The sequence below is a fragment of the Jatropha curcas genome, chromosome 2 (assembly GCF_041381405.1).
Source record: "Jatropha curcas cultivar XTBG-Jc1 chromosome 2, XTBG_Jcur_1.0, whole genome shotgun sequence".
Lineage (NCBI taxonomy): Eukaryota > Viridiplantae > Streptophyta > Magnoliopsida > Malpighiales > Euphorbiaceae > Jatropha > Jatropha curcas.
In genome coordinates this window covers 27,218,755-27,244,108 of record NC_143152.1, presented here as the reverse complement: position 1 = coordinate 27,244,108, position 25,354 = coordinate 27,218,755, and the positions used below count along the sequence as shown (strand labels likewise).

General features: G+C 33.3%; 5 protein-coding genes across 6 annotated transcripts; all 5 read left to right on the top strand.

Annotated features, from left to right (window-relative positions):
• The first annotated feature begins 427 nt into the window (after nucleotides 1-427).
• Nucleotides 428-2,746, top strand: LOC105648086 (uncharacterized). The gene is made up of 2 exons (XM_012234378.4): nucleotides 428-662; nucleotides 2,438-2,746. The coding sequence occupies exons 1-2, from the start codon at nucleotides 552-554 to the stop codon at nucleotides 2,654-2,656; spliced, it is 330 nt and encodes a 109-aa protein (XP_012089768.1). The 5' UTR covers nucleotides 428-551; the 3' UTR covers nucleotides 2,657-2,746.
• A 2,340-nt stretch (nucleotides 2,747-5,086) lies between these two features.
• LOC105648087 (uncharacterized) lies at nucleotides 5,087-7,556 on the top strand. Of its 2 annotated transcripts, XM_012234379.3 has the most exons (4): nucleotides 5,087-5,295; nucleotides 6,733-6,933; nucleotides 7,020-7,078; nucleotides 7,236-7,556. In XM_012234379.3, the coding sequence occupies exons 1-3, from the start codon at nucleotides 5,185-5,187 to the stop codon at nucleotides 7,071-7,073; spliced, it is 366 nt and encodes a 121-aa protein (XP_012089769.1). In that variant the 5' UTR covers nucleotides 5,087-5,184; the 3' UTR covers nucleotides 7,074-7,078; nucleotides 7,236-7,556. The 2 variants fall into 2 exon arrangements, with proteins under 2 accessions (XP_012089769.1, XP_012089770.1); XM_012234380.3 differs by lacking the exon at nucleotides 7,020-7,078 and having other exon boundaries at nucleotides 5,089-5,295.
• Nucleotides 7,557-10,365: 2,809 nt separating this feature from the next.
• LOC105648090 (PRA1 family protein B4) lies at nucleotides 10,366-11,391 on the top strand. Its single transcript, XM_012234382.4, has one exon. The coding sequence runs from the start codon at nucleotides 10,405-10,407 to the stop codon at nucleotides 11,071-11,073; it is 669 nt and encodes a 222-aa protein (XP_012089772.1). The 5' UTR covers nucleotides 10,366-10,404; the 3' UTR covers nucleotides 11,074-11,391.
• A 2,137-nt stretch (nucleotides 11,392-13,528) lies between these two features.
• Nucleotides 13,529-16,591, top strand: LOC105648089 (probably inactive leucine-rich repeat receptor-like protein kinase IMK2). Its single transcript, XM_012234381.4, has 2 exons — nucleotides 13,529-15,621; nucleotides 15,755-16,591. The coding sequence occupies exons 1-2, from the start codon at nucleotides 13,761-13,763 to the stop codon at nucleotides 16,360-16,362; spliced, it is 2,469 nt and encodes an 822-aa protein (XP_012089771.1). The 5' UTR covers nucleotides 13,529-13,760; the 3' UTR covers nucleotides 16,363-16,591.
• Nucleotides 16,592-17,317: 726 nt separating this feature from the next.
• Nucleotides 17,318-24,872, top strand: LOC105648091 (BRISC complex subunit Abro1-like protein). The gene is made up of 3 exons (XM_089717339.1): nucleotides 17,318-18,404; nucleotides 18,827-18,877; nucleotides 23,533-24,872. The coding sequence occupies exons 1-3, from the start codon at nucleotides 17,514-17,516 to the stop codon at nucleotides 24,619-24,621; spliced, it is 2,031 nt and encodes a 676-aa protein (XP_089573465.1). The 5' UTR covers nucleotides 17,318-17,513; the 3' UTR covers nucleotides 24,622-24,872.
• Nucleotides 24,873-25,354: the final 482 nt, after the last annotated feature.

Genomic DNA, 25,354 nt, shown 5'->3' with positions numbered 1-25,354 from the left:
AAATTAAAAATATATGTCTTTATCATTTTGTCTTAACAATGTCACTGTTGAAAAAAATATATGAAACAGTATGCTCGTATATAAATTTAAATAAATTTTATCCATAAAATAATATGTTTATTTTAGATTTGTGATTCAATATAAAAAATAAGTAAGTCGCACGTCAAAACATATTACAGTGGTAATTACACTTACACTTTCACTCAACATTCTTAAAAAAACAAGTCTATCTACGAAGAATCAGTGCACATTTGTTTGGATTTGGGGCCCAAAGTTTTGGCATTACCGTTTTTCATGTCCTACGACCGCCAGGTGCCAATCCAGCTCCAAATGGACCCAGTGCAGTGGGTGAAACTAAACTATCCACTATATGATAGTATTTCTTTTTTCTTTTTTTATTAAATCCTCAATTATAAAAGCCAACCATTACATTTAAATTAACCAGAATAGCAAAGCTTACCAGATCAGCGAGCAACAAAGCAAAGCTCTATTTAGAGAAGGGAAATAAGAGTCAAGAGGAAGGCAAGATCGTCAAATTCACATATAAAACCATGCCTTGCCTCTACATCTCTACTAACCTCAACCTCGCCGGCGTCGATGTTGATCCCATCTTCTCCGAAACCACTAAAGCCGTCGCTACCATCATCGGCAGACCTGAACATGTGAGTATTACTATTATTATTGTTGTTATTATAAACTCACTTTCTTTCTTTCTTTCTTTCTTCTTGATTTCTCTATTTTTCTTATTTCTTTGATTAAATTAATTGATTCTTGGTTTTCATTTCTCATTCTTGATGCTTAATCTGTTTATGCTTATTCTTTTTTTTTTTTTTTTTTTTGATGAATTTGATTTTGAAATTAAGAAAATGGAATATATTTGAGTTTGATATAATAAGCTAATTCTATATCAACTAGGATGAGAAATTAATGGCTGGCCTGGCTGTATTTGTTGCAAGTGGAGAGAAGAGAATATTAGAATAGTTGACGAAGATGAAAGAAAAGAGAGAAGAAAAAGTAACTTTCTTGGCGATAAGTATTATATGTCGGAGGTTTTCTTTATTATTTAAACAAAAGATTGCAAAACTCCAAGAAAATAAATTAATTTAATTAAATTATAATTTTTTTCTTTGTATTTTCCTAATATACCTATATGTTAATTTTTGTTAAAATTAAATTATTCATATTAAAATTTTCTTAATTATAAACATTTGATTAAATAAAATTTTTTAGAAGATTAAAAGCTTATATTTTAATTTTGTTTAAATATCAAAATTTAAGTAATAATAATAATAATAATACAATATTTTGACTATTATATTTATTCAGACAAAAAAAATATATTAAATAACGGAAAAGTAGTAAAATTTAAGTATTATTCACTCCTAAAAAATGAAATAGGCCAACAATTTAAAACAGATAATAAAAACAGAAAAATAGGACAAGAATCATGGAACAAAACGGAATATAATTTATATTATTTACATCACATCATGTTATATTATTAATTAAAATATTAATTGGACAAAATCAAAATTAACAAATGTCATTAAATTTACTCAACAATTACGATAAAATACTAGAAAATTTCCAATTCCTTGGGCCTCAATTTTGGTTTTTTGCCATTAGATTAAAGGCTCATTAGTTGTATGAAGAACACTTTGGTTGATATGATATATTAATGTGTCTATACACACACACACACGTGCACATGCATATATTTATTTTTTTAGCAGCTAAATAAATAAATTATCATTTAAAAAAAAAAAATCTTTTAGCCTTCTCATAAAAGAACTCAAATTCAAAATCTCTCACTCCTCACATAAGTAAGAACATCAACCAAATTACACCTGATCAGTATCAACTAAAGATTTTAGTTTATAAAAATACAACAATTAAATATAAATTTATACTCCCTCCCTCCCATTTTATTTGCATGGTTTGACAAAACACGCATATTAAAACTTAGTCAAAAAAATTTATTTTACCCTTTTTATCCTTAACTCATTAAGATATTAATGAAAATATTTCATTTAATGAACAATCATAAAAGTTTTCTTTCAACCGAGTCATAAAGGTTATTATAGGAAAAATAATTATTTACATGTCTAAATTTAGAAATCTTGCAAATATTTTAAAACATCTAAAAAGGAATAACAAGCAAACAAAATGGGTAGGAGGAGTATTATTTTTTAATGCCTAATAAATACTAGATAAATGTAATTTAATACATTTTCTTAAATTTAAGTCATTAAATAATAATTTTTTATATTTTTTGATTATTGGCACAATATTCAGAGTTGAAATATTGTAGGATAAGGTGTTTTTTTAACAAATTCTTGATGGTGCTACCCAATTTTGATGCCTGACAATTTTCTTTTCATCCCACTTGGTTATAAACCCACACTATTAATGTTTAGAATATATTGATGTTGTGCAGCTTGTGATGGTGATACTAAAGGGAGAGGTAGCTATATCCTTCAATGGAAACAAAGAACCAGCTGCATATGCAGAGATAGTGTCAATGGGAGGGATAACCAGACAAGTCAAAAGAAATCTTATTGCAACATTAGGCTTAATTCTTGAGAACAAGTTATCTATCCCAAGATCTCGTTTTTTCCTTAAAGTTTTTGACACCACAGCCGCCTCTAAATTATAATAATATTCATTAATATTGTCTTCTTCTTCTTTTAATTAATTATATATGTTCTGTATTGTTCTTAGTTTAATAAGAGTCATTAGTTTATTATGTGTGGATTAATTATTGTTAATCACGTTATTTTCATGTGTTTTAATGTCTATTTGCACTCAACAAAATTAAATGTGGAATTAAAAATAATGGATAGAATATCTTTATCATAAATCATATTTTAATGTAAGTTGCATTATATTTAATTAAGCAAACAATAATAATTAATCAGTGATTGAATTAAACTATAATGACTTGGTGATATGTTGTATTCAATACAAATTTGCATTATTAAATCCTTAATTAGTCAATTGCATTAGTTTTGTTTTAGAAAGAATTATTGATTCTCAATCAAACAATCAATATTTTTTTTTTTTAAATCTTAAAAATTCAATTTCTTCACATATATCTTTATAAAGGGTTTGTTCGTCAAAATTAATTAGCTGTTTTAGTAGCGTTTAACTGTTAATTATTTAATTGAATAACTTTTCATAAAAAGTTAAAAGTAGACGTTATATGGATTAACTTTTTAAAATGATGAAAAATATTTAAAATCCAAATTTTCTTTATCTTTTTCTCTTCTCCATCAAACTCTACATACGATTGGGGAAAAAAATTCAACCAAATTCTACAATTATATGCTTCAAATTTAATTTCAAATCCACCAAATTGCTTAATTTCTCATTGATAACTCTACAAACAGTATGAAATGAAATGTAAGCAATAATTGATGACTCAAAGTTTGGATCTATTGAGAAGAAGACAAAATGAGGATTAAATAGGAAGAGAAGAGAGGAGGATTTGATGGAGAGAAATTGGGGGAAGAGATAAAACTAGAGTAGAAAGAAAAAAGCGGATGGATGGAGAAGGTAGCAGTGAAGTTGATTTGATAATTTTTGTTTGATCAGTCAAAAAAATTGTAGAAATCAAAAAGAAATTGTGTTTTCTCTTTATTTTTTTTTTTTCTTCTTGGGTTGAATGTCGTTGAAAATTGGTATGGAATTTTTTTTTTTTTAAACCAAAAGGTATAATCCCTATTGCCCTTTGACGTATGAATTGGTTATACAAAATTTATTTTTCTGTATAATCAAATTGAACTTCGTTCGCAATTAAATTGAATCAATTTTCAGAATTGAACTAATTTAATTAAATTGAATCAGTTTTCAGAATTGAACTAATTTGAATTGTTGGGATTAATGCTCTAATCTCGAGTGGGGTCCGTGAAAAATGCCGGTGCTAGAAGTAAAATAAAATTACCGACGATAAAAGTTAATAGCGCCGATAAAAATTTAAATTACTATTACCACATTCACCTCCAATAATTACGTATTGGATATTGACGACCGAATCCACCAGAAATAATAATCACGATAAAAATTAAATAATTACCGTAAATGTCAGATGAAAAATAGGAACACAGAGATTTACGTGGTTCAACTTTCAACTATTATGGGCTACGTCCACGGGACAAAAAATCCGAATAATTCTTCTACTAAAAATAATAGGTACAAAAAAAATTACAAAAATAGTGGCACTCTAAGTGTTTTTCAAAAAAAACACATCAAAAATTATAATACTCATTATTTTTTCTCTTTTCCAATTTTAGAAAAGAGATCCCAATTTTAAGAACCCTTTCCTAAAATTCTCTAAACTTAACCGTGTATTCTTATTCTTTTGTCAGGAGAAGGACGTCCACGGCTGCAGCATTTTCTTCCTTTTTTTTCTCTGTCTGCAGCCTTGTTAGACCCTTAAAAAAACAGGTGTTTTGTTTCCCTTTTTTTTTTTTCCCTTCAAACTTATGTGGGTCCCATGTGTTGGAGGGACCCACAACATGAATAAGTAAGTTAAAAATCTCAAACCTAATTTCATTAACCATTTCATTTTTTTTTTCTTTTTTTCAAATCTCAAACAGTCAGCGATTCAATTCATATTGAAATTTGCTTTCCAGAAAAGGTTTGTTAAAATTTTACTATCAAGAAGGGATTTGGATATCATAGCATTGATAAGGCTCCTATGGCTCTTTCAAATATACTCTTTCATCTGATTTATTCAGAAATTCTATTTTTATAATGCTTTCTAATTGTATCAAATTCTATTTAATAAAGAAAATTGGTTATTTGAAAATAAGATACCAAATAAGAAAAAAATTGAAAATTTCAAAGATAATTTTTTTTTTCATATTTGAAGAAAAAAAACCAAAAAATAGAAAAACCACCACCATAGTAAGTCGACCCCAAATAAGCTCTCTCCTGATCCCGAATAAGCTAACAGACCATGGATGGGCTAGAAAATGTCCTGTGATGGGCCTTGGGCCGAAACTCGGCCTGTTCTTAGTAAAAGAACACAAGGGTGTTTTCGACGATTCGCCTTCTTTGTCCTTTATAAGCGGGTGGATGCCGTGTAGATAATAGTTAGAACGGTTAGGTGAGGGTTTTGTACTGTAGCAAATCAGTTGTTTCCGAGTGAAGAGCGTGCGAAGTCCAAGTGAAAGCGAGAAGATGCCTTGCCTTAACATTTCTACAAACGTCGCCCTGGACGGCGTTGACACCTCCGCCATCCTCTCCGAAGCCACCTCCACCGTCGCCAAGCTCATCGGAAAGCCTGAGGCCGTAAGAAATCCTCCACCCCTATTTCATTGCGTGTTATAATCTTTTTTTTTTTTTTTCTATTTTGATCGATAAAATTGAATTAAGATGGTATCGCTCTAGTTTTATCTCGGATTCGAGGGAAATTTCATCAGTTTTTAGAGCATGTCTATAGTCTAAGTTCAAATCCCCTCCCCCAGCAAACGCCAGTAGGGTTGAGTAGATTATTTTTCCTTCTTAGTGTCTTGTTGATTAAGATTGTGGATAGAATATGTATCTTGCGCAATTTGGTTGTTGAAATGTATACTTTTTGTCACACTTTGATCCTCGGTGGTTGAAGTGTTAGCACGAAATGATGATTGTTTGTCGGGGGCGAATGCGAGTTTATTACTGTTAATTCTGTTTTCTTCCGTTCATCAGACTTGTTAATTTTGTTTGTGTTTTGGAAATTGCTGTTTCAAATACACGTGATGATATTGTATTTTTTGCGTCTCTATGCGTATACAGATTTTGCACCATCCTAGCATTTTCTATGTTCTAGGCCATGTTTTAGTTGTCTTGCTGTATGATATGTGTCTGCAACTGCTAATTATTAGTTTGCATCATTGAATGAATGTTTGAGACATGGGAAGAATGATATTGTTGTTTCATAACAGTATTGTTTCTTAGCAGTTAGCGTTTATTCTATAATACTGAATCACTTGAAGAATGCTCTTGCATCTAGTTGAATTATGTGAATGCTGATTGTATAAGTTGTTTTTTGGATGGTCTGTTTCTGCTTTCATTTACTTAGGCAGTTAGGCTTGCCGCATTTTTAGTGTGTAACTTTTGCTATGCCTTTCTTTTAAGGGGCTATCAGCTATGTTAAAAACTCCAGTGGTCTAAGGTGCAAGGTGCCTGAAGGGTTATGTTGTAATAAGTTGAGTTAACTAATTCAGTTGATGCATTTTTGCATTAGTAGCGGTTATGTTTTTGGCTTGTTCACTATGACAATTGAAATGTGAATTAACAGAAGTTCTTCTCTAGTATATTTACTGTACAGTACAAGACTTAATGTAACAACCCAAAATTTTAATTTCAGAATATTTTGTTTTAATTTAAATAATAACACAGTGTATTCGTGCATCATAATCTACTTTGGTATTTTTAGAATTGAAATATACTTTTTAAATTATTTCTAAATCATTTTTAAATTATTTTATTTAATAAGAGAACAAGTAAATAATTACACCTTTAGACAGTGGATCGCTCCTCATAGTCCTCCAAATGGGCTCCGATCAGAACTTACAGTTGCTATTAATATGAAAAAAAAAAAAAAAAAATGTAATCTTGGTTTCATAACTCCAATTCCCCTCCTTCAATGTTGTGTTGATAATAATTTTCCTTCTCATTCTCTTAACCTGTTCAGATGAACTGATGCTTGCTTAATTTTTACCACATATTGTGTTTCTTGCTGTGCAGTATGTGATGATTGTGTTGAAGGGATCAGTACCTATTGCATTTGGTGGAACTGAGCAGCCAGCGGCTTATGGCGAGTTGGTGTCCATTGGCGGCCTTAATCCTGACGTGAACAAGAAACTGAGTGCTGCAATTGCTACAATCCTGGAGACAAAGTTGTCAGTTCCCAAATCACGATTCTTCCTCAAGTTTTATGACACTAAGGCAAGCTATCTCAATTTATAACTGTCAACAAGATGGGTCATTGCCATGTGCATGTGTCTTCTCATTGCATTCTTGTGTTTGTTTAGGCCCATCAAAGTCAAGAATATGCACAGTGTTTGCACGCTTTACACCAGCATTAGATCATGTAAATAAATCTTTTCTGTTTTTGAGACTCTGCAGTTATTAACTTTTCATTAGGATCCAGATTTTGCTTGCTGTCCGATTATGTTAAACATTAGCAGCAATTTTACAGCAATAATTTCTTCTACCGGGGTACTGATGCTTCTTATTTTATTTTTCAGGGTTCCAACTTTGGATGGAATGGTTCCACCTTCTAAGTTCAGCCTCTAGTCTTGTTTGCCCACAAACTCGATGCAATCAATCAGAAAGCTGTATCTCTATGGTGATGTAGTCGTATCATAAAACTTGGCTATATGGTAGGATATTACCTCGTTTTATATCTCTTTGGAGACGTGATGTCTGGGAAATTAGATGCTTCCACCCCGTGGCTCCTTTAGGGGTTAAAAAAAAGGTAAAAACTTTTATGTTCATTTGGCATTGCCAATACTCAGTGTTGAATTATTTGATTTTAAGATTGCAAGTAAAACCCAGTGTGTTCTAAAGCTATGCTCTTTGAAAAACTGCTGCTTGCTTGCCTTGCTTTGTGAACCCAACGTGTCTCCAAAGTTATTTGAACTAGGTATAGGTTTTTATGCGACTGCCTCACATTTTTAAGTCCATTGCAATTAGTAAAGGAGAAATTAGACTAGCATTCAGATTTCTCTCCAGTCGTTGAGCTTTCATCACAGAGTCGGGATACGTTGGGTGCAAAAGAGAAAAAAAGGGAATATTTTGTTAAAAGGGGCCAAATAATTTTTTTTTTTCCCAAAATTTTTTAAAAAATTGAGCTAGATGGCCACTGCTTCATAACACATAACCATCCTTTGCCACTGGCCTCAACCAAGCAACAACAAGAATCCCAATATTTCTTAAAAGCCCCAACCAAAATTATTGTTTTTCAATTGCTTCATGACGATTTGTTGATTTCTTAATTTCCTCATATTTAAATCGTTTCTCCATGAAATTCATCTAAGATTTCGGGCACTTTCTTCAACAAATTCACCGACTGCAACTCGTGGCTAGAATTGCCACAAGTCGTAGCCGCTAAAACAAGCTTAGCTATTTAAAAGAAGAAAATGCAAATTTGAAGTTTGGCCATAGCCAGAAGCCATGACGTGCATGTAACGCGTTACTTAAGAGAAAGGAGGAGTTTTTCATTTTAAGGAAGGTTCGGCTGATGCCTGATGGTGAAGGTGGCCAAAGTCATGTTTTTGGCGCACCGACTTGGGGGGAGGGACTAAAAGACCAATAGATATGAGAGAGACAATAAAAAAAATATTTTTTTTTTTTTGTTTTAATCAACAATATAATAATAATAATTATTATTATTAGTTCGAGTATAATCACAATAGGGCTTGAAGTTTGGGTCAGGAACAATTAACTTACAATCATGCCCGACTCATATTCTAATTTACGAAGTGGCAATCCATAGAGTTGGTAATTCACGTCATATCATGTTGCCATAACGTTTATTTCAAAATATAAGAACAATGGTGGCAAAATAAAAAATAAAAATAATGGAAATAGGACAAACCTGAATCTTGTCCATCCATTTATTAATCATCTTAATAATTTCAAATACGCAGAATATGTAGTTCACTTGTAATTTTAATTTTGTGTTATCATGAATTTTATTAAATATATAAAAATTATAATGAATGATATAAAATAAAATAAAATAAAAGATGTGAGAATTCGAGGTACGTGCCTGCACGTGTATGTTAAACGAATTTAATTCGTTGGTATGGTTCAGACTTCTCTTCTTGTTAAGCTATCTTTGGGTTTAAGTAAAGTGCCGGTCTAATCTTTGGGTTTAAGTAAAGTCCCGGTCTAATAAGCTGACAAAACACGCTAACTATGCACATCCAAACTCACTTATACTGATAGCTATAGATTACTATAAAAAATTTACAAATTAAGCTCTTGCATGATCATGCTTTGGGTTTGGATATAGTTACTGATACTGAGCATCCATGTATTTTTCATTTCCTCACAGAAGGTGGTAGAGGCAAATATAAGGAAAACCGTAAAGGAGCATAAATAATGGATTTTTTTTCTTATGATCCATGGCTGACTCTTTTTTTGGCCTTGTCTTCTTAAGGTGATTGACTTTGAGGATGCCATGGCTTAAACAGCGATTTGAAGTACAGAAAAGAGACTGACATTTTTTTTTCTTTTTTTTTTTAATTTTTCTTTTGCTTCTTTATAATCAGTTTAGAAAATTGAAAATTTAAAATCCATGTGAATGAAGAAGGTTGATCAAAATACAAATGAAGGAATTTATTTGATTGAGTTTTGAATTTTGTCCAATTTGAGAACTAAGAAAAAATCGATAATTAAAAAATTAAAATAATTTACAAAAGAAAGAGAGAGATAAAGGAGAGATGGGGCTCTTAAAATAAGGGCATTTTTCTATTTTTATAGAATATTTAACGGAAAAAAAATACAAAATTTGGATAGAAGGACATATGGGCTTAAGGTAATCAAGAGTTATAGGTAAAATAATGTATTTTTAGAAATGCAAGGGTAAGCTAGTCAATTATGGTAAAATATAGAGAGAAAATTGTAACTTTTCTAAATTTTTAATACACATATCCTGAGTCGAACAAACACCTCGTAAGGTTTAATATATTTATGCCGTGCCTGCATCTGACAACAACACTTGTTGAATATTTCCGAACGCGTGTCAAACATTTTAAAAGAAGTATTATATTATTTATTTTATTTATTAATTTCGAACACTTTAAAAAACAAATGTGACACGCTCTAAAAAAACTTATTAGACAATTTAAAAATGCATTTGAAAATTTTATTAAACATTTAGATTAATTCATTAATAAAAATTTTAAAAATGTTAGTCTTAAATATATATATATATATATATATATATATATATATATATATATATATATGTTAATTATTAATAGTTTTACAAAATTAAAAGATACATAAATAAAGAACTTTATCTTATAATTAGAATATTATATTAAAAAAATTAAAATGTGGAATATCATCAATGATTAATGTGGTCTTTTAAAAATGCTGAAATTCTTGAAATTGTAAATTTTTCTTCTAAATAAATTAGAGATGCTGTGATTCTCAATAATTATGTTCATTTTAAAAAATTTAATTAATTATATTAAAATAAAAAATTAAATTTTTAAATGTGTTTTTACCGAGAAGGTACTCACCCCACTTCGATGCCCAGGTGTGAGATACCACCTGTTAAAAAAAAAAAAAATACCAAAAGAAAAATCTACCTTATTACGATTCGTTGGTTTACGCGTATTTCGTTCGCTATATTATTGTACCATTCGCAATTTCGCATAGTTCTCTCAACGGCCAAACACAATGTCTTCCCCTTCTCCTCCCATTCTCCTCATTTCCAATCCCCAACCCACCTCCACCGCTTCCTCCGCCCAATCTCAGCCTCCTATCGCCACGCCAGCCTTCCGCGCCCTAATTAATCAGATCTCTGACTCTGTCCGCCACGGCTTCTCTCAGCGTCGCCCCTGGGCCGAACTCGTGGACCGGTCTGCTTTTAATAAGCCTGAATCCTTATCTGAGGCAACCCTACGCGTTCGCAAGAATTATTCGTACTTTCGTGTCAATTACTTGGCCGTCATTGCCTCGATCTTGGCTTTCTCTTTGCTTTCGCATCCCTTGTCGCTCTTGCTTCTCCTTGGACTCCTCTCCTCGTGGATATTTCTCTATCTTTTCCGTCCATCTGATCAGCCTGTGGTCCTCTTTGGCCGTACCTTCACAGATCGTGAAACTCTCGGGTTGCTCATTGTGTGTAGCGTGGTTGTCGTGTTCCTCACCAGTGTTGGATCTGTTCTTATCTCGGCTCTAATGGTTGGATTGGCTCTTGTTTGTGCGCATGGTGCGTTTAGGGTTCCTGAGGACCTTTTCTTGGATGAGCAAGAGCCTGCTGCTGCTACTGGATTCTTGTCATTCCTTGGTGGTGCTGCCTCCAATGCTGCCGCTGCCGCTGCCCCTGTCGTTGCTGCTCGCGTTTAAGGACAGATTTGATTTGATTCGGCGGATCGAGAAGCCGATGATTTTGGTAATATAGTATACATTTGATTAATGAAGTTTATAGATTTTGGTAGACAGAATAAATATCAATTTCATATTTTGGTGAATTTTCTTTTATAATTAGTTTGATATTCATGAAATTTGTATGGATCTCTGATCTCTTGATCTCTTGCTTGAGATTCTATATTTTATTAAAGAGTCTGTAAATTTTATATTGATAGTATGTACTTTAGATGGTACAAGCTGTAATGATTTACTTCACATATCATCAAAATAAATTCTTTCTTTCTTCCTGTACAATTATTTTCTTTTTTTTTTTGACCGTTCTGTATTTTGTGCAATAATATATTTTTTTCTGATATATTGAAAAAATTCCGAACAGAATCTGTATGCATTTGGGGTTTATACCAGTTGTTCACATCAAGTAAACTGTTGGTTGTTTTGGTTGTCATTTTGTATGTGTACTAACCATGGGTTATAGCTGCGCTTGTTTAATTTAGTTTTCGGTTACTGGACCATTGATATGTGAGCTATATATTCTAACTACAATTCATAATCATGCAATGGCCATATCGATGATGCTTTTTTTTTTTTTTTTAATTTTATTTTTATAATGCATGCCTTAATTCAGTGATGTATTGCTTAATTTAGTGGTATGACCACCGATCTATTATCTCCAGATGAAATAGTTTGTTGCCATCCATTTGCTTAAAATATTTATGTGTTGCTTTGGGCGTCTAGTTCCCAAATGCTTCAATGGGTAGTGTTGCTGGTGGACTTGATAAACTATTATTACCTTTAGGATGGGAGATTTCAGGGCCATACGTAGTGAAGTTGTACTGAGACATTATTTGAGGGCTGGCGTGCTATAAGCTTGGCTCTCACATGTGCCATTTGATAATTTATCTTTAACATAGCATATTTCATTTTTTCTAGCTAGAGATAGTCAATGCAACAAAATGCTCACTTACACCTTGTCTGTTGTATGGTGAATGAATGCAATATGATTTCATGAGTGATGATGATGCCTAGTTTTGTTCCTTTTGTTCTATTTAATTTAATCACCAACTAGGGTAGGGGATTCTCTTCACTTTATGAAATTTAGTACTTCTGGATTAATGGGCATTGCAATTCTCACAAGATCGCTCACTTTTATATGGATAATTCAGTGGCCATTCTTCAATATTGTGATTATATCTTGTGCATCCATGTGTTCTTTATGAGAAGAATTGAATGAGATTCATACTGTCAACTTTTTCTTGTTAAGTCACATTACAGGATGTTCTTCAGGTTTTAGCTTTTGGGTATGAACTATGCAGTGTTCTAATTGAATGTATCATGGCCCTAAATTAGTAACACGCAGCTATATGAAACTCTTTTATCTATATATATATATATATTATCCTACTATATTCTGTTTATGTTGAATTTATTGAGATCTATAGCAGTAATTCTCCACAACACATTTGTGTTTTTTTTGAAGTTCATAACACAAATGTGTTATGAGGATATTTTTGTTTAACGTCATTTTACTGTTTGTATCCGTATAAACTCATTTAAATTCAAATCTATTTAGAATTTTACTATCCGAATTTATTCCAAACTCGTTTAGGATATTTGCAAATGTTAAACTATTTAAATTCAAATTTATTTAAAATACTTGTTACAAGTAATGGGTAGAGTGCTTGCATATATTCATGATCATGATCAAACCCGTTTTGTATAGCGGGTAATTGGTATCCCTCATCGTATAGCGGGTATCTGATATTCTTTATCTGTTATGGGTAACAATCCGTAATTTCGTTAAATGGATCAGAATTCGTTAAATGGATCAGAATGGATTTCGGATAGAAATGTGGTGGGTGCCCTAAAATACCCGAGCTTCAGAAAATGGGAAATCTTCCTTTCCATTTATCATAAAACTACAGTATTGTTTGATAAACAATTCATGAAAAGGTTCAATTGCACATTTCCTTTGATAAACAATCCAACCTTGGCGCATTTGGCCTATCTACTAGTAGACATAGTGCAACAATCACTTAATCAAAGCAAAGAAAAGCAGCATAAGGTCTAAAAGATTTAGTTGAATTCTATTTTGTTAATTTCTTTTTGAGAGATTAATTTCTTATTAAATAAAGAATAAAAGATTATTAGCTTTTCATGAGAAAAAAAAGTTATAATTACTATTTTATAAGTTAAAAAGGTAAAAACTAATTACTGGGCGTACATATTAAGACATCCTCAGTCACAAGGCATTGCCACGCCAATGGCAAGATTGTAATATTTCTATTGACCAAGCTTACGTGTACTTGTACCAGTAAGAAATATGGCCGTTGGAGAAGGGACCCCGGTCAGGTATGACTGGTTCAGCTAATAACCGTTCAGGAACATAATATTGTTAAATAAAAATAGCCGTTACGATCAAAACTAAAACCATAACTCTCTCCACTCTCATCAATCTCAAAGCTCAACTCACACTTCCTTCTCCTCTGTCACCTCTCTTCGCATGCTCTCACTCTTCATCAAACCCATCTCTCACTCTTCCCGAATTATTTCCTTTTTCTTAAACTTTCTCCTTCACTGCTCAAAGAGGAAGTACATTCTTGGGACTCTCTTTCTTCTTCTTCTTCTTCTTTCTTCTTCACCAACTCTGCTTCTCTTCCATATTAATGGAAGATATTCATTGTTTCAAGAACAAATACTTCTTTTATACCCATCTGTTATTGCTTCTACTATCTTTAACCTCTCAATCTGCTTCAAGCCAGAGATGGGATGGAGTAATTGTAACCCAATCAGATTATCACACTCTTCGAGCAATAAAAAATGAACTAATTGACTTTAAAGGGGTTTTAAGAAGCTGGAATGACAGTGGCTATGGTGCTTGTTCTGGCAGTTGGGCAGGAATCAAGTGTGCTAAAGGACAGGTTATTGCTATTCAGCTTCCATGGAAGGGACTTGGTGGTAAAATCTCAGAAAAGATTGGTCAGCTTCGAGAGCTTCGAAGAATTAGTTTGCATGATAATGTTCTTGCTGGTAATATCCCTTTTTCTCTTGGTTTCCTTCCAAATCTTAGGGGGGTTTATCTATTCAACAACCGCCTATCGGGTTCTATCCCTCCTTCAATTGGTAACTCTCCTATGCTTCAAACTCTTGACTTAAGTAATAATTCTCTTACTGGTATAATTCCTCCCAGTCTTGCTAATTCTACAAGGTTATATAGGCTTAATTTGAGTTTTAATTCCTTAAGCGGTTCTATTCCATCTAGTTTTACTAGCTCTCCTTCTCTTTCTTTCCTTGCTCTGCAACATAATAATCTTTCTGGCTCTATTCCGGATTCTTGGGGGCAAAATGGGAACAAATCTTACCAACTTCAGTTATTGACTCTTGATCATAATCTTATCTCTGGAAAGATTCCAATGAGTTTGAGCAAGTTAGCTTTGCTAAAGGAGATTTCTCTAAGTCATAATCAGATTTCTGGTAGCATACCTGATGAATTAGGGAAACTTTCTTGGCTGCAAAAGCTTGATTTTTCAAATAACGCTATCAATGGAAGCTTTCCACCTAGCCTTTTCAATCTTTCTTCTTTAGTCTTATTGAATCTTGAAAATAATCGCCTTGACAGCCGAATCCCAGAAATTGTAGACAGATTACAGAATCTTTCAGTGCTTAACCTGAAAAATAACCAATTCAAAGGGCCCATACCAGAAAGCATTGGAAACATTTCTAGTATTTATCGACTTGATTTAGCACAAAATAATTTTACTGGAGAAATTCCACCTTCACTTTCAGGCTTATTAAATCTCACTTCTTTCAATGTTTCTTATAATAATCTTTCTGGTGCTGTTCCCTCTTTTCTCTCAAAAAAATTCAATTCAACCTCTTTTGTTGGGAATCTTCAGTTATGCGGCTATAGCATTTCAACTCCTTGTCCTTCTCCTCCACCTGTCATTCTTCCGTCTCCAACCACAGTTGGGCCAGCGAAAAATCATCATCACCGGAGACTTAGCGCTAGGGACATTATCCTGATAGCAGCTGGTGCTCTCTTAATAGTTTTACTTCTGCTCTGCTGCATTTTGCTCTGTTGTTTGATGAGAAAAAGGGCTTCTTTGAAACAACAGAATGGTAAAACAGGGATAAGGGCAGTTGTAGGGAAAACTGAGAAGACAGGAGCGGCAGGCGGTGCAGAAATTGAATCAGGCGGGGAAATGGGTGGAAAGTTAGTCCATTTTGATGGGCCATTTGTGTTTACAGCTGATGATTTGTTGTGTGCAACTGCGGAGATAATGGGGAAAAGTACTTATGGAACAGCATACAAGGCAACATTAGAAGATGGCAATCAAGTTGCTGTGAAAAGGTTGAGAGAAAAGACTACAAAGGGGCAGAGGGAGTTTGAAACTGAGGCTGCTGGACTTGGAAAGATTCGCCATGAAAATCTCTTAGCGCTTAGAGCCTATTACTTGGGACCCAAAGGAGAGAAACTTCTTGTCTTTGATTACATGCCTAAAGGAAGTCTAGCATCCTTCCTCCATGGTAAGTAAATTCAACCACAATCAATTCTTAAACTATGTATCTGCACTACCATTTACGTTCACACATTAGATACAACATTAATGCTAACCGTCAAAACAATTATTTTCGTACATATAAATCTTTTCTAATGCAGCTCGAGGACCTGAGATGATCATCAATTGGCCAACAAGGATGAACATAGCCATGGGCATTGCTCGCGGACTAAACTACCTCCACACAGAAGAGAATATGGTCCATGGGAATTTGACATCAAGCAACATACTACTTGATGAGCAAACCAATGCTCATATTGCAGACTTTGGCCTTTCTAGGCTTATGACAACTGCTGCCAATACTAATGTGATTGCTACAGCCGGAACACTTGGTTATCGTGCACCCGAACTCTCAAAGCTCAAGAATGTGAACACAAAGACTGATGTGTATAGCCTTGGTGTTATCATTCTGGAGCTCTTGACAGGAAAATCACCCGGTGAGCCGACAAACGGTATGGATTTGCCACAGTGGGTTGCATCTATAGTGAAGGAAGAGTGGACTAATGAAGTCTTTGATTTGGAGCTTATGAAGGATGCACCCACCATAGGTGATGAGTTGCTTAACACACTGAAATTAGCTTTACATTGTGTCGATCCATCGCCAACAGCTCGTCCTGAAGTTCAACAAGTTCTGCAGCAACTAGAGGAAATCAAGCCAGATTTGGCTGCTGATGATGGAGCCAAAGCCCCACCACCAACAGATGAATAGAGTTCATAGAATAACAGTTTTTTAAAGTTCAAGAATAAAAAGCCATTGAGCCCAGTTTATTACAAGGTTTTTAGGAAATAGTCATCAAATTCTTTCATTCATTGTATTATTTTTTTGTTAGTGAATGTAAATATAATTTACGAGAGTATTCTTTTTGTCTGGAAAAATAATGTAATTCTTTCAATCTGAGTTGTGTTAAAGAGTAATGAAATTGCAGAAGTTTAATTAATATTTTTTAGTTTAAACTTGCCAATATCCTGTCCTAAAATATTTATCCAGTTAACCTTTCACATGAAAATGACATGAAAAAGAGATGATATGCAGATTGCACCATTCTGGCTTTAGCCTAAAGTGATGGGAATGAGTTGTTTGTTTGTTATTTCATGAATTATACATCAAGTTGGTGTGATTAAAATGTCTCACCTTTCCTCTGACAATGTCTTTAAATGAACTTTTATCTCTAACTGTAACCATTTAACTCATTAAACTGTATGACAGCTTTACTAATGGATTCTATCATAAGTTCATACCTCTGTAACCCTAATTAGGAAAATCTCCCAACAATTCTTCTTATGACATTTTTTTTCTTTAATGGAAATAACTTAATTTTAATTAAAATTGACAATAAATTCAGCATAAATAATTTATAATTAGATTTGTCTAGATCCAATTTATTAATCTATTACAAAATCAATCAAAATAGAGGTTTTTTTAAAAATTATTTTTACTTTATTTTTTTCTTTTTCTAATAAATAATCAGAAATATTTTCATTTTAATAAAAAAATTATTTTTATTAAACAATAAATCTAATCTAAACAAATTAATTTAATTATTTAATTATTTAATTATATTGTCTTATTATTTTTTAAGCACCAGACAGAAACAGAACACACCCTCTAACTAACTTTTTGTCTTCAGGTAACTGTAACTCCAAACTTTTTGCTTCGCAAATTGATTACAGCTTTACGAGCTCTGAGCTATATAAGAGCGAGAGCCAGCCCTGATACGGTGACGTTTTCCTGGTTAGCGAAATCTAGGAGAATCAATATTTCCATTTTCCCCTTCAGTACTTCAAATTGAACTCTCTTTCACCCCTCCTCTCTCTCTCTCCCTCTCTATCATTCTCTCTTATAGGAGTTGTGGTAGTGCCATGGATGACCTTCCTTTACAGAAGGTGGCAATATCGGGTCCCACATTAGCCTCCATGATACAGCGCTTCTCCTCCTCTCTCGGCGACGTGGACGGTCTCCTCTTCGGCCACGTCAACCACATCACTCCCTCCACTCTCTCCGATGACTCTCCTCAAACTCACTCCGATTCCGGTTCCCTTCAACTCGTCGCCACTATCACTTCCTTCCTTTGCCCTAGCTTCCCTCTCTCCTTCTACGACTCACTCGGCCGGGTGGATTCGTATTCCCTCCTCCGATTACTCTCCGCTCAATCTCACAACCATTTTATCGGCTGGTTCTCCGGCCGCCGTAGAACCCCTATCCGCCCTTCAATGCGCGAATTTTCAGTGTCGCGCTGTCTCTCAACAAATTCTCAATTCTCTTTCCCTATCAAAAACTCAGAAAGTCCTATAAACCTTACTCCTTGTGTTTTTCTTTTACTTGCTACTCCTTTACAAGACCAATTAATTCACACGCACGATTACCGGGCTTACCAGTTCCGTGTGTCGACGCTGTCGTTTGATCCCAAACCCATTGATATTGTGAATATAGGACCGGCGTTCCGGGGGCATTATGAATCATTCAGCCCTAATTCGCCATTGCCGATGTTGAATTGTGAGACGAGTAGCTTATCGGCTATGAATGAGGATAAGGATGAGGACAGTTTAAGTGAATTAAAGCACGTTTCTAAGGATCAGAAAGAACTTGATAAGTGTGCAGAGGGTTTTGCAGTTTCGAGTTTGAGCCGGTTGATGGGATCGGAGGCTTCCAATTATACTGCTGGTTTGGAGAATTTGTATGAGAAGATGTTGGCTAAGATTGATAGCTTGGCCAGGAAAGTGGAGAATAGCAACGCTAAGGTTCTTGAACAGGTAAGCATGAATCATTACATTTTGATATTATTCAGTATCAACATTAACGATTGAAAAAAATTGGAGCTAAATTTAGCAAAATCTTAAGGATATGTGTGAATTTGACAGTTAGGGGCTTACCCAGCTGGTAATTTGAATTATCTTGTGTTGTTGAATTGGTATAAGCTGTTGAATAGTTTTAATTAATGATTTTATGTTTCAATTGTTCCCGTAATTGCTATTTTCCGATGACTATTAAGCAATAATTCAATGTTTCACAAGATTGAAGTACTAAGTTGATCTTTCCTCATTCTGGCTACTACTTAGTGGATATTAGAACATTGAAAAATTGAGTAACGAACGTTTGCTTCATTAATTTGAACTTTCATCCTGTATTAATGGAAAAAGGGATACAAGTTGAATGCTGCATTTACTTTTGGCAGGAAAATATCAATAGGAAGTTGCGGCAGAAAGTTGCCCGGACTGGACTAGAGTAACTAATATGGCTGCTGATCATATTTTTCTAAGTTGCTTCAGGTAATTTTTTTTCCCTCCTGCTGAAGCTTATTCTCTTTGTTGCATAGAGGTAGCATTCTCATGTTCCCATCATTTCCTTTTCAGAAAATAGGTAGTAGGAAAAGATTATGAGATCTTCCTGGAAACCCTGAAGGAAAAGACATTACAAATAAATTATAGGTTTTGTAATTGAATTTTTTTTTCAGTTAAATATTGAAATTGAATTTAGAAAGCATAGATTTTTCATTTTGCAAACCATTAGTCTGCCTTGTGAACTAATACTGATTGTATATTCACGACAGTTTAACCATCTTGATTGCATGTTCAGGTTGGATACTCAATATGAGTATGTGAATTTCTAACAGAATTAGGGTTTCTAATACGCTTAATTGGCACCATTCCAAATGGCTATCTAGTCTTATTGGCATCTGTGATGTGAGGGGGAAGTGGTGGTAGGGCCTTTTCAATTTAATGAATATACAAGGATTTGCCTTTTCAGTTGAATGTGTGCTTTGAGATAAAAAGAAAAAATAAAAAATAAAAACAAAATTTGAGGTTCAGCTTATACATTATAAACATTTGTTTTACCTCAATCAGATGCTAGGGTCATAAGCTGAGGATTTGTGAAAAATTATTTAGTTTTCAGATAGGAGCGCCATTTCCTCTTGTTTCAAGCTCTTCTGATATTTCCAGTCTTATCACATTGTTGTGCCATTTTATGTGATAATATGTCCTTGTTGCCTTCTTAAAGTTGAAATGCTCAAGCTATCTTTCCTGGATTATTCTGCTTCCTCCTTGTTCATGTTAACAAGGGCCAACTTTCTTTATATCGTTGGCTTAAGAGGTCATTGTAAAATTCTCTACTTCATTACATTTTTCAGCTATTATTCCCTCGGACTTCATAGCTTGTGACCTTCCTACAAAGAAAGTTGGACTGTTTACTTTTTCTCATTGCATTGAGAGGTTTCCACTTTTGTTTCCTCTTCCCCTTGTCTGGATGTAATATATATTCAGGGACTGTTTATGTAATTCTTCAAAGTAGAGTGAATTCTAAAATATAAGGATGGAAGGTTAGAGATTGTGATATAGCAATAAAAATTAGAAAAGCTCAAGAGAATATACCTATGATGTACATCTGTAATATAAACTGATTGATGTAATGGAGGGTACAGTGTTTAACCACCTTAAATGGAAAATAGGTGTCATGTTTAGCACCATTAAATGAGTCTGTTGACGAGTTTGAGCTATACTAATTGGCATGGCAGCTGTGTTACTTCTTGGAGCATGTTACTGCTGAGAAGATTTTCAAGTTTCTCTGAAACACAGAAGTGCAATTATGGTAGAGATGTTGACACACCTGGTAATTTATAGATAGGTGTTTGAGCCGGTTATGGTGGTTGAATTTGGTTATCTTCAAATAGTTTTATATGTGGATGAAGATATTATTAAGAAGGTTTCCATGATATGCAAGTGATGATGACAATACAAGGGCAGACTATCCATAGTAGTTGATATGCAAAAACGCAGAATGTGAAACTGTTACTATCCGTAGTAGTTTATGGGTCAATTGGAAACTGAAAGATCATTCATAATAACTGTGATATTCAGTATTAAAGAAGAAAATACAATTAATGAGAGTTAAAGGACAGACTTAGTGAATTTTGCTTATTGAACTTCAAGAGATAAATATGATGATTTGCTCCTGAATTTTTTAAGGTTTACAGATTAGTTATGGATGATAAGAGGACAAAGAGAAAGGCCTTTATTAATAAATCATTGGAGAGATTTAACATTAAAATCAATGACTGCATTGTACAACTCTAGTATGAAAATTGCTTGTATCTCTGAATGTAAGTAGGGTTTGGTAGCTTTCAGTATCTCCAAGTAAATAGCTGTTAAGGCCACAGTTAGATGTTAGTGTGTCTCAGTCTGTAATTTATTTGAACAAATGAAGAAAATTTAGAATAAGTCAGTCACTACCAATATGTGTTTCTGCAGTTGCTCATGTATTTATGCATGTAAAAAAGTTAATGCTGCATTAGATGATAAGTTATTTACATCCTATTAGAAATAGGAGAAGGAATTTGATCCATGTTGATATTGCTGTCTCATTTTTTCTCTTGTTTTCTCTGGGAATCTTGGAAAACAGGGATGCACCTCATCTTGTTGTTGACATGTTGAAGATCCAGTATTCAAGGAATTTCTCTTCGATGATTCTTGTAGTTGGATATTCATGGCTACTTTTGAGCTGAAGATAGGTGATTATCCTTGAACTCGCGTGCTGATGATACAAAATGCTATCAGGGGCTTCTAGGTGGCTTTTTAAAGTGGCTTGCAGATTACCCCCGAATGGGGGTTACTATGCACAATTTATTTGCTGCATTTGGTCTTGAAATTTCTCCATATATATATATATATATAAGAGGCTTAATGTGGTTTAGAAGGCTGTGAGGGAAATGAAAAGAAAATGGGAATATTGGTATTTTGGTCTGTTTGTGTTTTTGAACTGATGTGGTATCTTCTGAATTGCTAGTAGCTCAAATGGAACCTCTCCAGCTGATAGATAGTAGAGCTTGGAATCGAATTTGATTGCTGATTAGGTAGGTGATCTAACTCTAAGCCATTTGCTCTGCTAAACTCTGGAGTTTTCTAGTAAACTATGGATCCGTTTGGAGTTGTCATTGCGTATTTACAAAAATAGAGCCGCGAATGTTAATAGCCGCAGATGTTAAAAACTCTACTGATATATTTTAATTAATTATTAAAAGTTAAAACAATCCATAAAAATAAAAATAAAAAAAATAAAAAAAAAAGGAAGGAAGGTGCTGAATGAGCTTATCTGAGGGAAGAGAGTCAAATGGGCTTCATGATTCAACTCAACTCTGGCTGATAAAATTAGTCACTATTTTTTCTTTTTAAAATAGTGATTATTACTAACTAAACAGTAGAATCTGCTAAGACCGTTTGTTTAAATTAACTTTTCAGCCTTTTTTGTTTTTTGACAAATAATTGTAGGTAATAAATTTTGGGCATTTATAGACATAATAGAGCTCTTTATAAATTCAAAATTGATTTATTATATAATAAAATTATTTTTAACTTTAATCTGAAATTTACTATTTTCTCTCTTTATTCTATTTAAACAGTCAATTTTCAGCGTTTTACATGTAACAATAAAATGATTAATATATCTTAAGCTACGTTTGCTTTCTTTTTTCTGTTCTTCAAGATTTTGTTTTTAAACGACCACCGATTATCTTTTTTGGTCGGCGATGGTACCTTTTCGTTTCTCTATACTGTGTTTCTTTATTTTGTTTAGTTCTCTTTTTAATAATTTTCAAACCTATAATTGTTTGAAATCAAATGTGAATTTAGTGCATCGATCATATAACGGAATGAAAAGATGTTATTCCATAAAAAAATCTTTGCAGTTCTCATTCTTTTACTGTCTCTTAAAAGTTGAATCACCACAACCAACTGCAAAAGAAGTATTTGAATTTGTGGTGGTAAACCTGTACGGAAATCTGGTCTCGTTAAAACCCTTCATCGATAAGCACTTTATTGCCAGCTTTTAAAAAACATTGAAACATATTTTACTCTCAGTAGTCAATATCACTAATTTTATGTAGCAACTTTTCAAAATAGTAGGGTATTTTAAAAAAAATAAAAGCAAATAATTTAATTTTAAATTTATTCCAAATATAAAAATGTCATTTATAAATAAATTTTAATTTTATTTAGAATTCAAGGACAATAAATTTCATATTTTGAATTTATTTATATTAAACGGATATTTAAATGAAAAAATATGGATGAAAATTTAAAGTTATTCATTCCCTAATTATAAATATTATTCAATTATTTTTTTATTACCTAATTACTAAATTTTAGAAAATATAATTTGTACTCTATAGTCAACATCACTAAGAATAGATAGGAACTTTAAAAAGTAGGATATTTATACATTACATATCGATAACTATATGAAAACTGCGACGAAGCACGTGAGGAAAAGGCAAAAAGAGAAAAGAGAACAATTTTCTTTTTGAGAGATACATTAAAAAAGTAGGCTAAAATCGAATTTTAGAGGAGACAAGGTGAGAAAAATAATACTCGAGGTATCAAGTCTTCTTCCCCAAGAAAATTATATATGTGAATGTTACCTTAGGTAATAGGGTTTTGCCACGTGTACACGTTACCCACCATATGCAAGTCACGACAGGATCTCAATTGGCACATACACGTCACCACCAGATATCCTTCCATCGATACCCAAAATAAAATAAACGCAGTCTTATTGTTACTATTATTATATTCGTATCATATATAAACTCTTTCCTTCCGTTTCCTTCGTCTCGAAGATAAACCTCTGTACCAAGTACGAAAGTTGACAACTCGCAAATAGCTCAAGTTGGGTCTCTTCTTCTTCTTCTTCTTCTTCTTCGACGAAATTACAAACCCTTCTTCTGTTACCTTAAGAATCAAGAAGCCAAAAGCCCTTCAGAAAGTTCAAGAAAACAAGATTTTATTAAAGGTTTGATCTAGTTTTTGTTTCATTGGACTAGAATTTTTGAGCTTTTGAACAAATCTTGAAGATATTTATATGTTTTTTTCCCAAAACGAAAAACCTTAGGTTCTTGAAAAACCTTTCTTGGGTCAAATGGGGGAAAGAAAGGTGAGTTCTTGTGCAGAGATTGTTAGTAGCAAAAACAAGAAAATACCAAGGAAGAGAGTAGAGGATACACTTGAAGAATGGAGGAGCGAAATTGATGAAATTCCTAAGCGTCGGCCAAAGGGATCAAGAAAAGGTTGTATGAGAGGAAAAGGTGGACCAGAGAATCAGAGTTGCAATTATAGAGGTGTTAGACAGAGAATTTGGGGCAAATGGGTTGCAGAAATTAGAGAACCTGCAGGAAAAGGACCTAGGAATAGACATTGGCTGGGTACATTTGAGACTGCCGTTGAAGCAGCTCAGGCTTATGATAATGCGGCCAAGACTATGTATGGTTCTAATGCTGTACTCAATTTCCCTGATTACTCTTCGGAAATATCATCATCAAAATTGAATCTTTTGGATTGTTCTGGTTTTGATGGATTTGAACAACTTAGAGATGAGAAACTTGAAAATTGTATTTCAACAACTGATTGCCGAATCTCCCATGGCGTAGAACAAACGAATGCAGAATTTGCAGAAGATGGATATGGGAGCTCGCAGGGTGAGACCAAAATTACGAAAGCTGAATTACATATGGATTTTGATGATGCAACAACTGATTACATGTCTTTTAATGAAGCGGAGATGCCAATAATGAGGAAAGTAATGGAAGGAGAAATTTCAAGAACTGAATCCGATTTTATGGTCAGACATGATAATGTGAGCAACGATTGCACAGACATCAATTGCTATACAGAAACTGATATTAAGCCTTCTACTCACCAAGATGGCAATGAGAACTCTGTACTAAAACCAGAAGGGAATTATGACTATAAAGACTTTGAGTTAGGCTTTACGAATTTCCAGCAGGGAAATTGTTCATCTAATATCTCCTGCGAGATGCAGAACCCAAGTGCTAATCTACCAGACAGCTTGAATCATACAAAAGAAAGAAACAGAAATTTTGAAAGCAATTTCGATCCGATGGAGCCTGATTTTAATTGGGATTCAGTGGAAGAAGAACTAGGATTGTCTATTGAACCATGGTTCCCTGAATTTGGATTCTAGAGAATGATAGAGGCTGCTTCATAGTTAAAAAAAAAAAAATGGTGCAGAAATATTAGCCATAGAAGTTTTGCTATTGGATCCTTCAGTGGAGTGGGTATTGGCTGTTTTGCTTACTGATGTCAATATTATGGATGATACTGTTAAGTCTTAGATAGCCCTTAGGAAACAACTTATATTGGTTAGTACATATCTTTTGTTCTTACAAGTAGTATTATATATATGCATGCATTGATCAGATGCCATTTTGTTTTTGATTGTATTTTTTTTCCCAAATTGAATCATTATTCTTCAGATTTTATGATAACAGTTAAACAGAAAGATGGAGGGAAAGAAAGCAGAGAACAGATTGAGACAGTGAAGGGTATAAAACAATATAGTTGATTATATTTTCAGAGTTTTATTCTTGTCTCATATGTATCATGTTTTATTCTCCTTCCTGCTAATAATATAACAGGTTTAATACTTTCTGAATCTGTACAAGGTGAAAAATATAAAAATCTCAAATTTATTAATAATGGAAAACGTAAATGCTTGTAGTAAAAGTTAATAATCTTTGGTTTAACAAATGATTAAAATGTTCCGCCTCAAATTTCAGATACTAGAAAATTTTAGATTATTAAAATCATCTAAATTCAAACCCTGCCTATAAAAACTTGTAATTAAAACCCGAAAAGTGACCAAAACTTGTTTAATTTTGATCTTCTTCTACCCATGAAACAGCAGAAACTTTTGT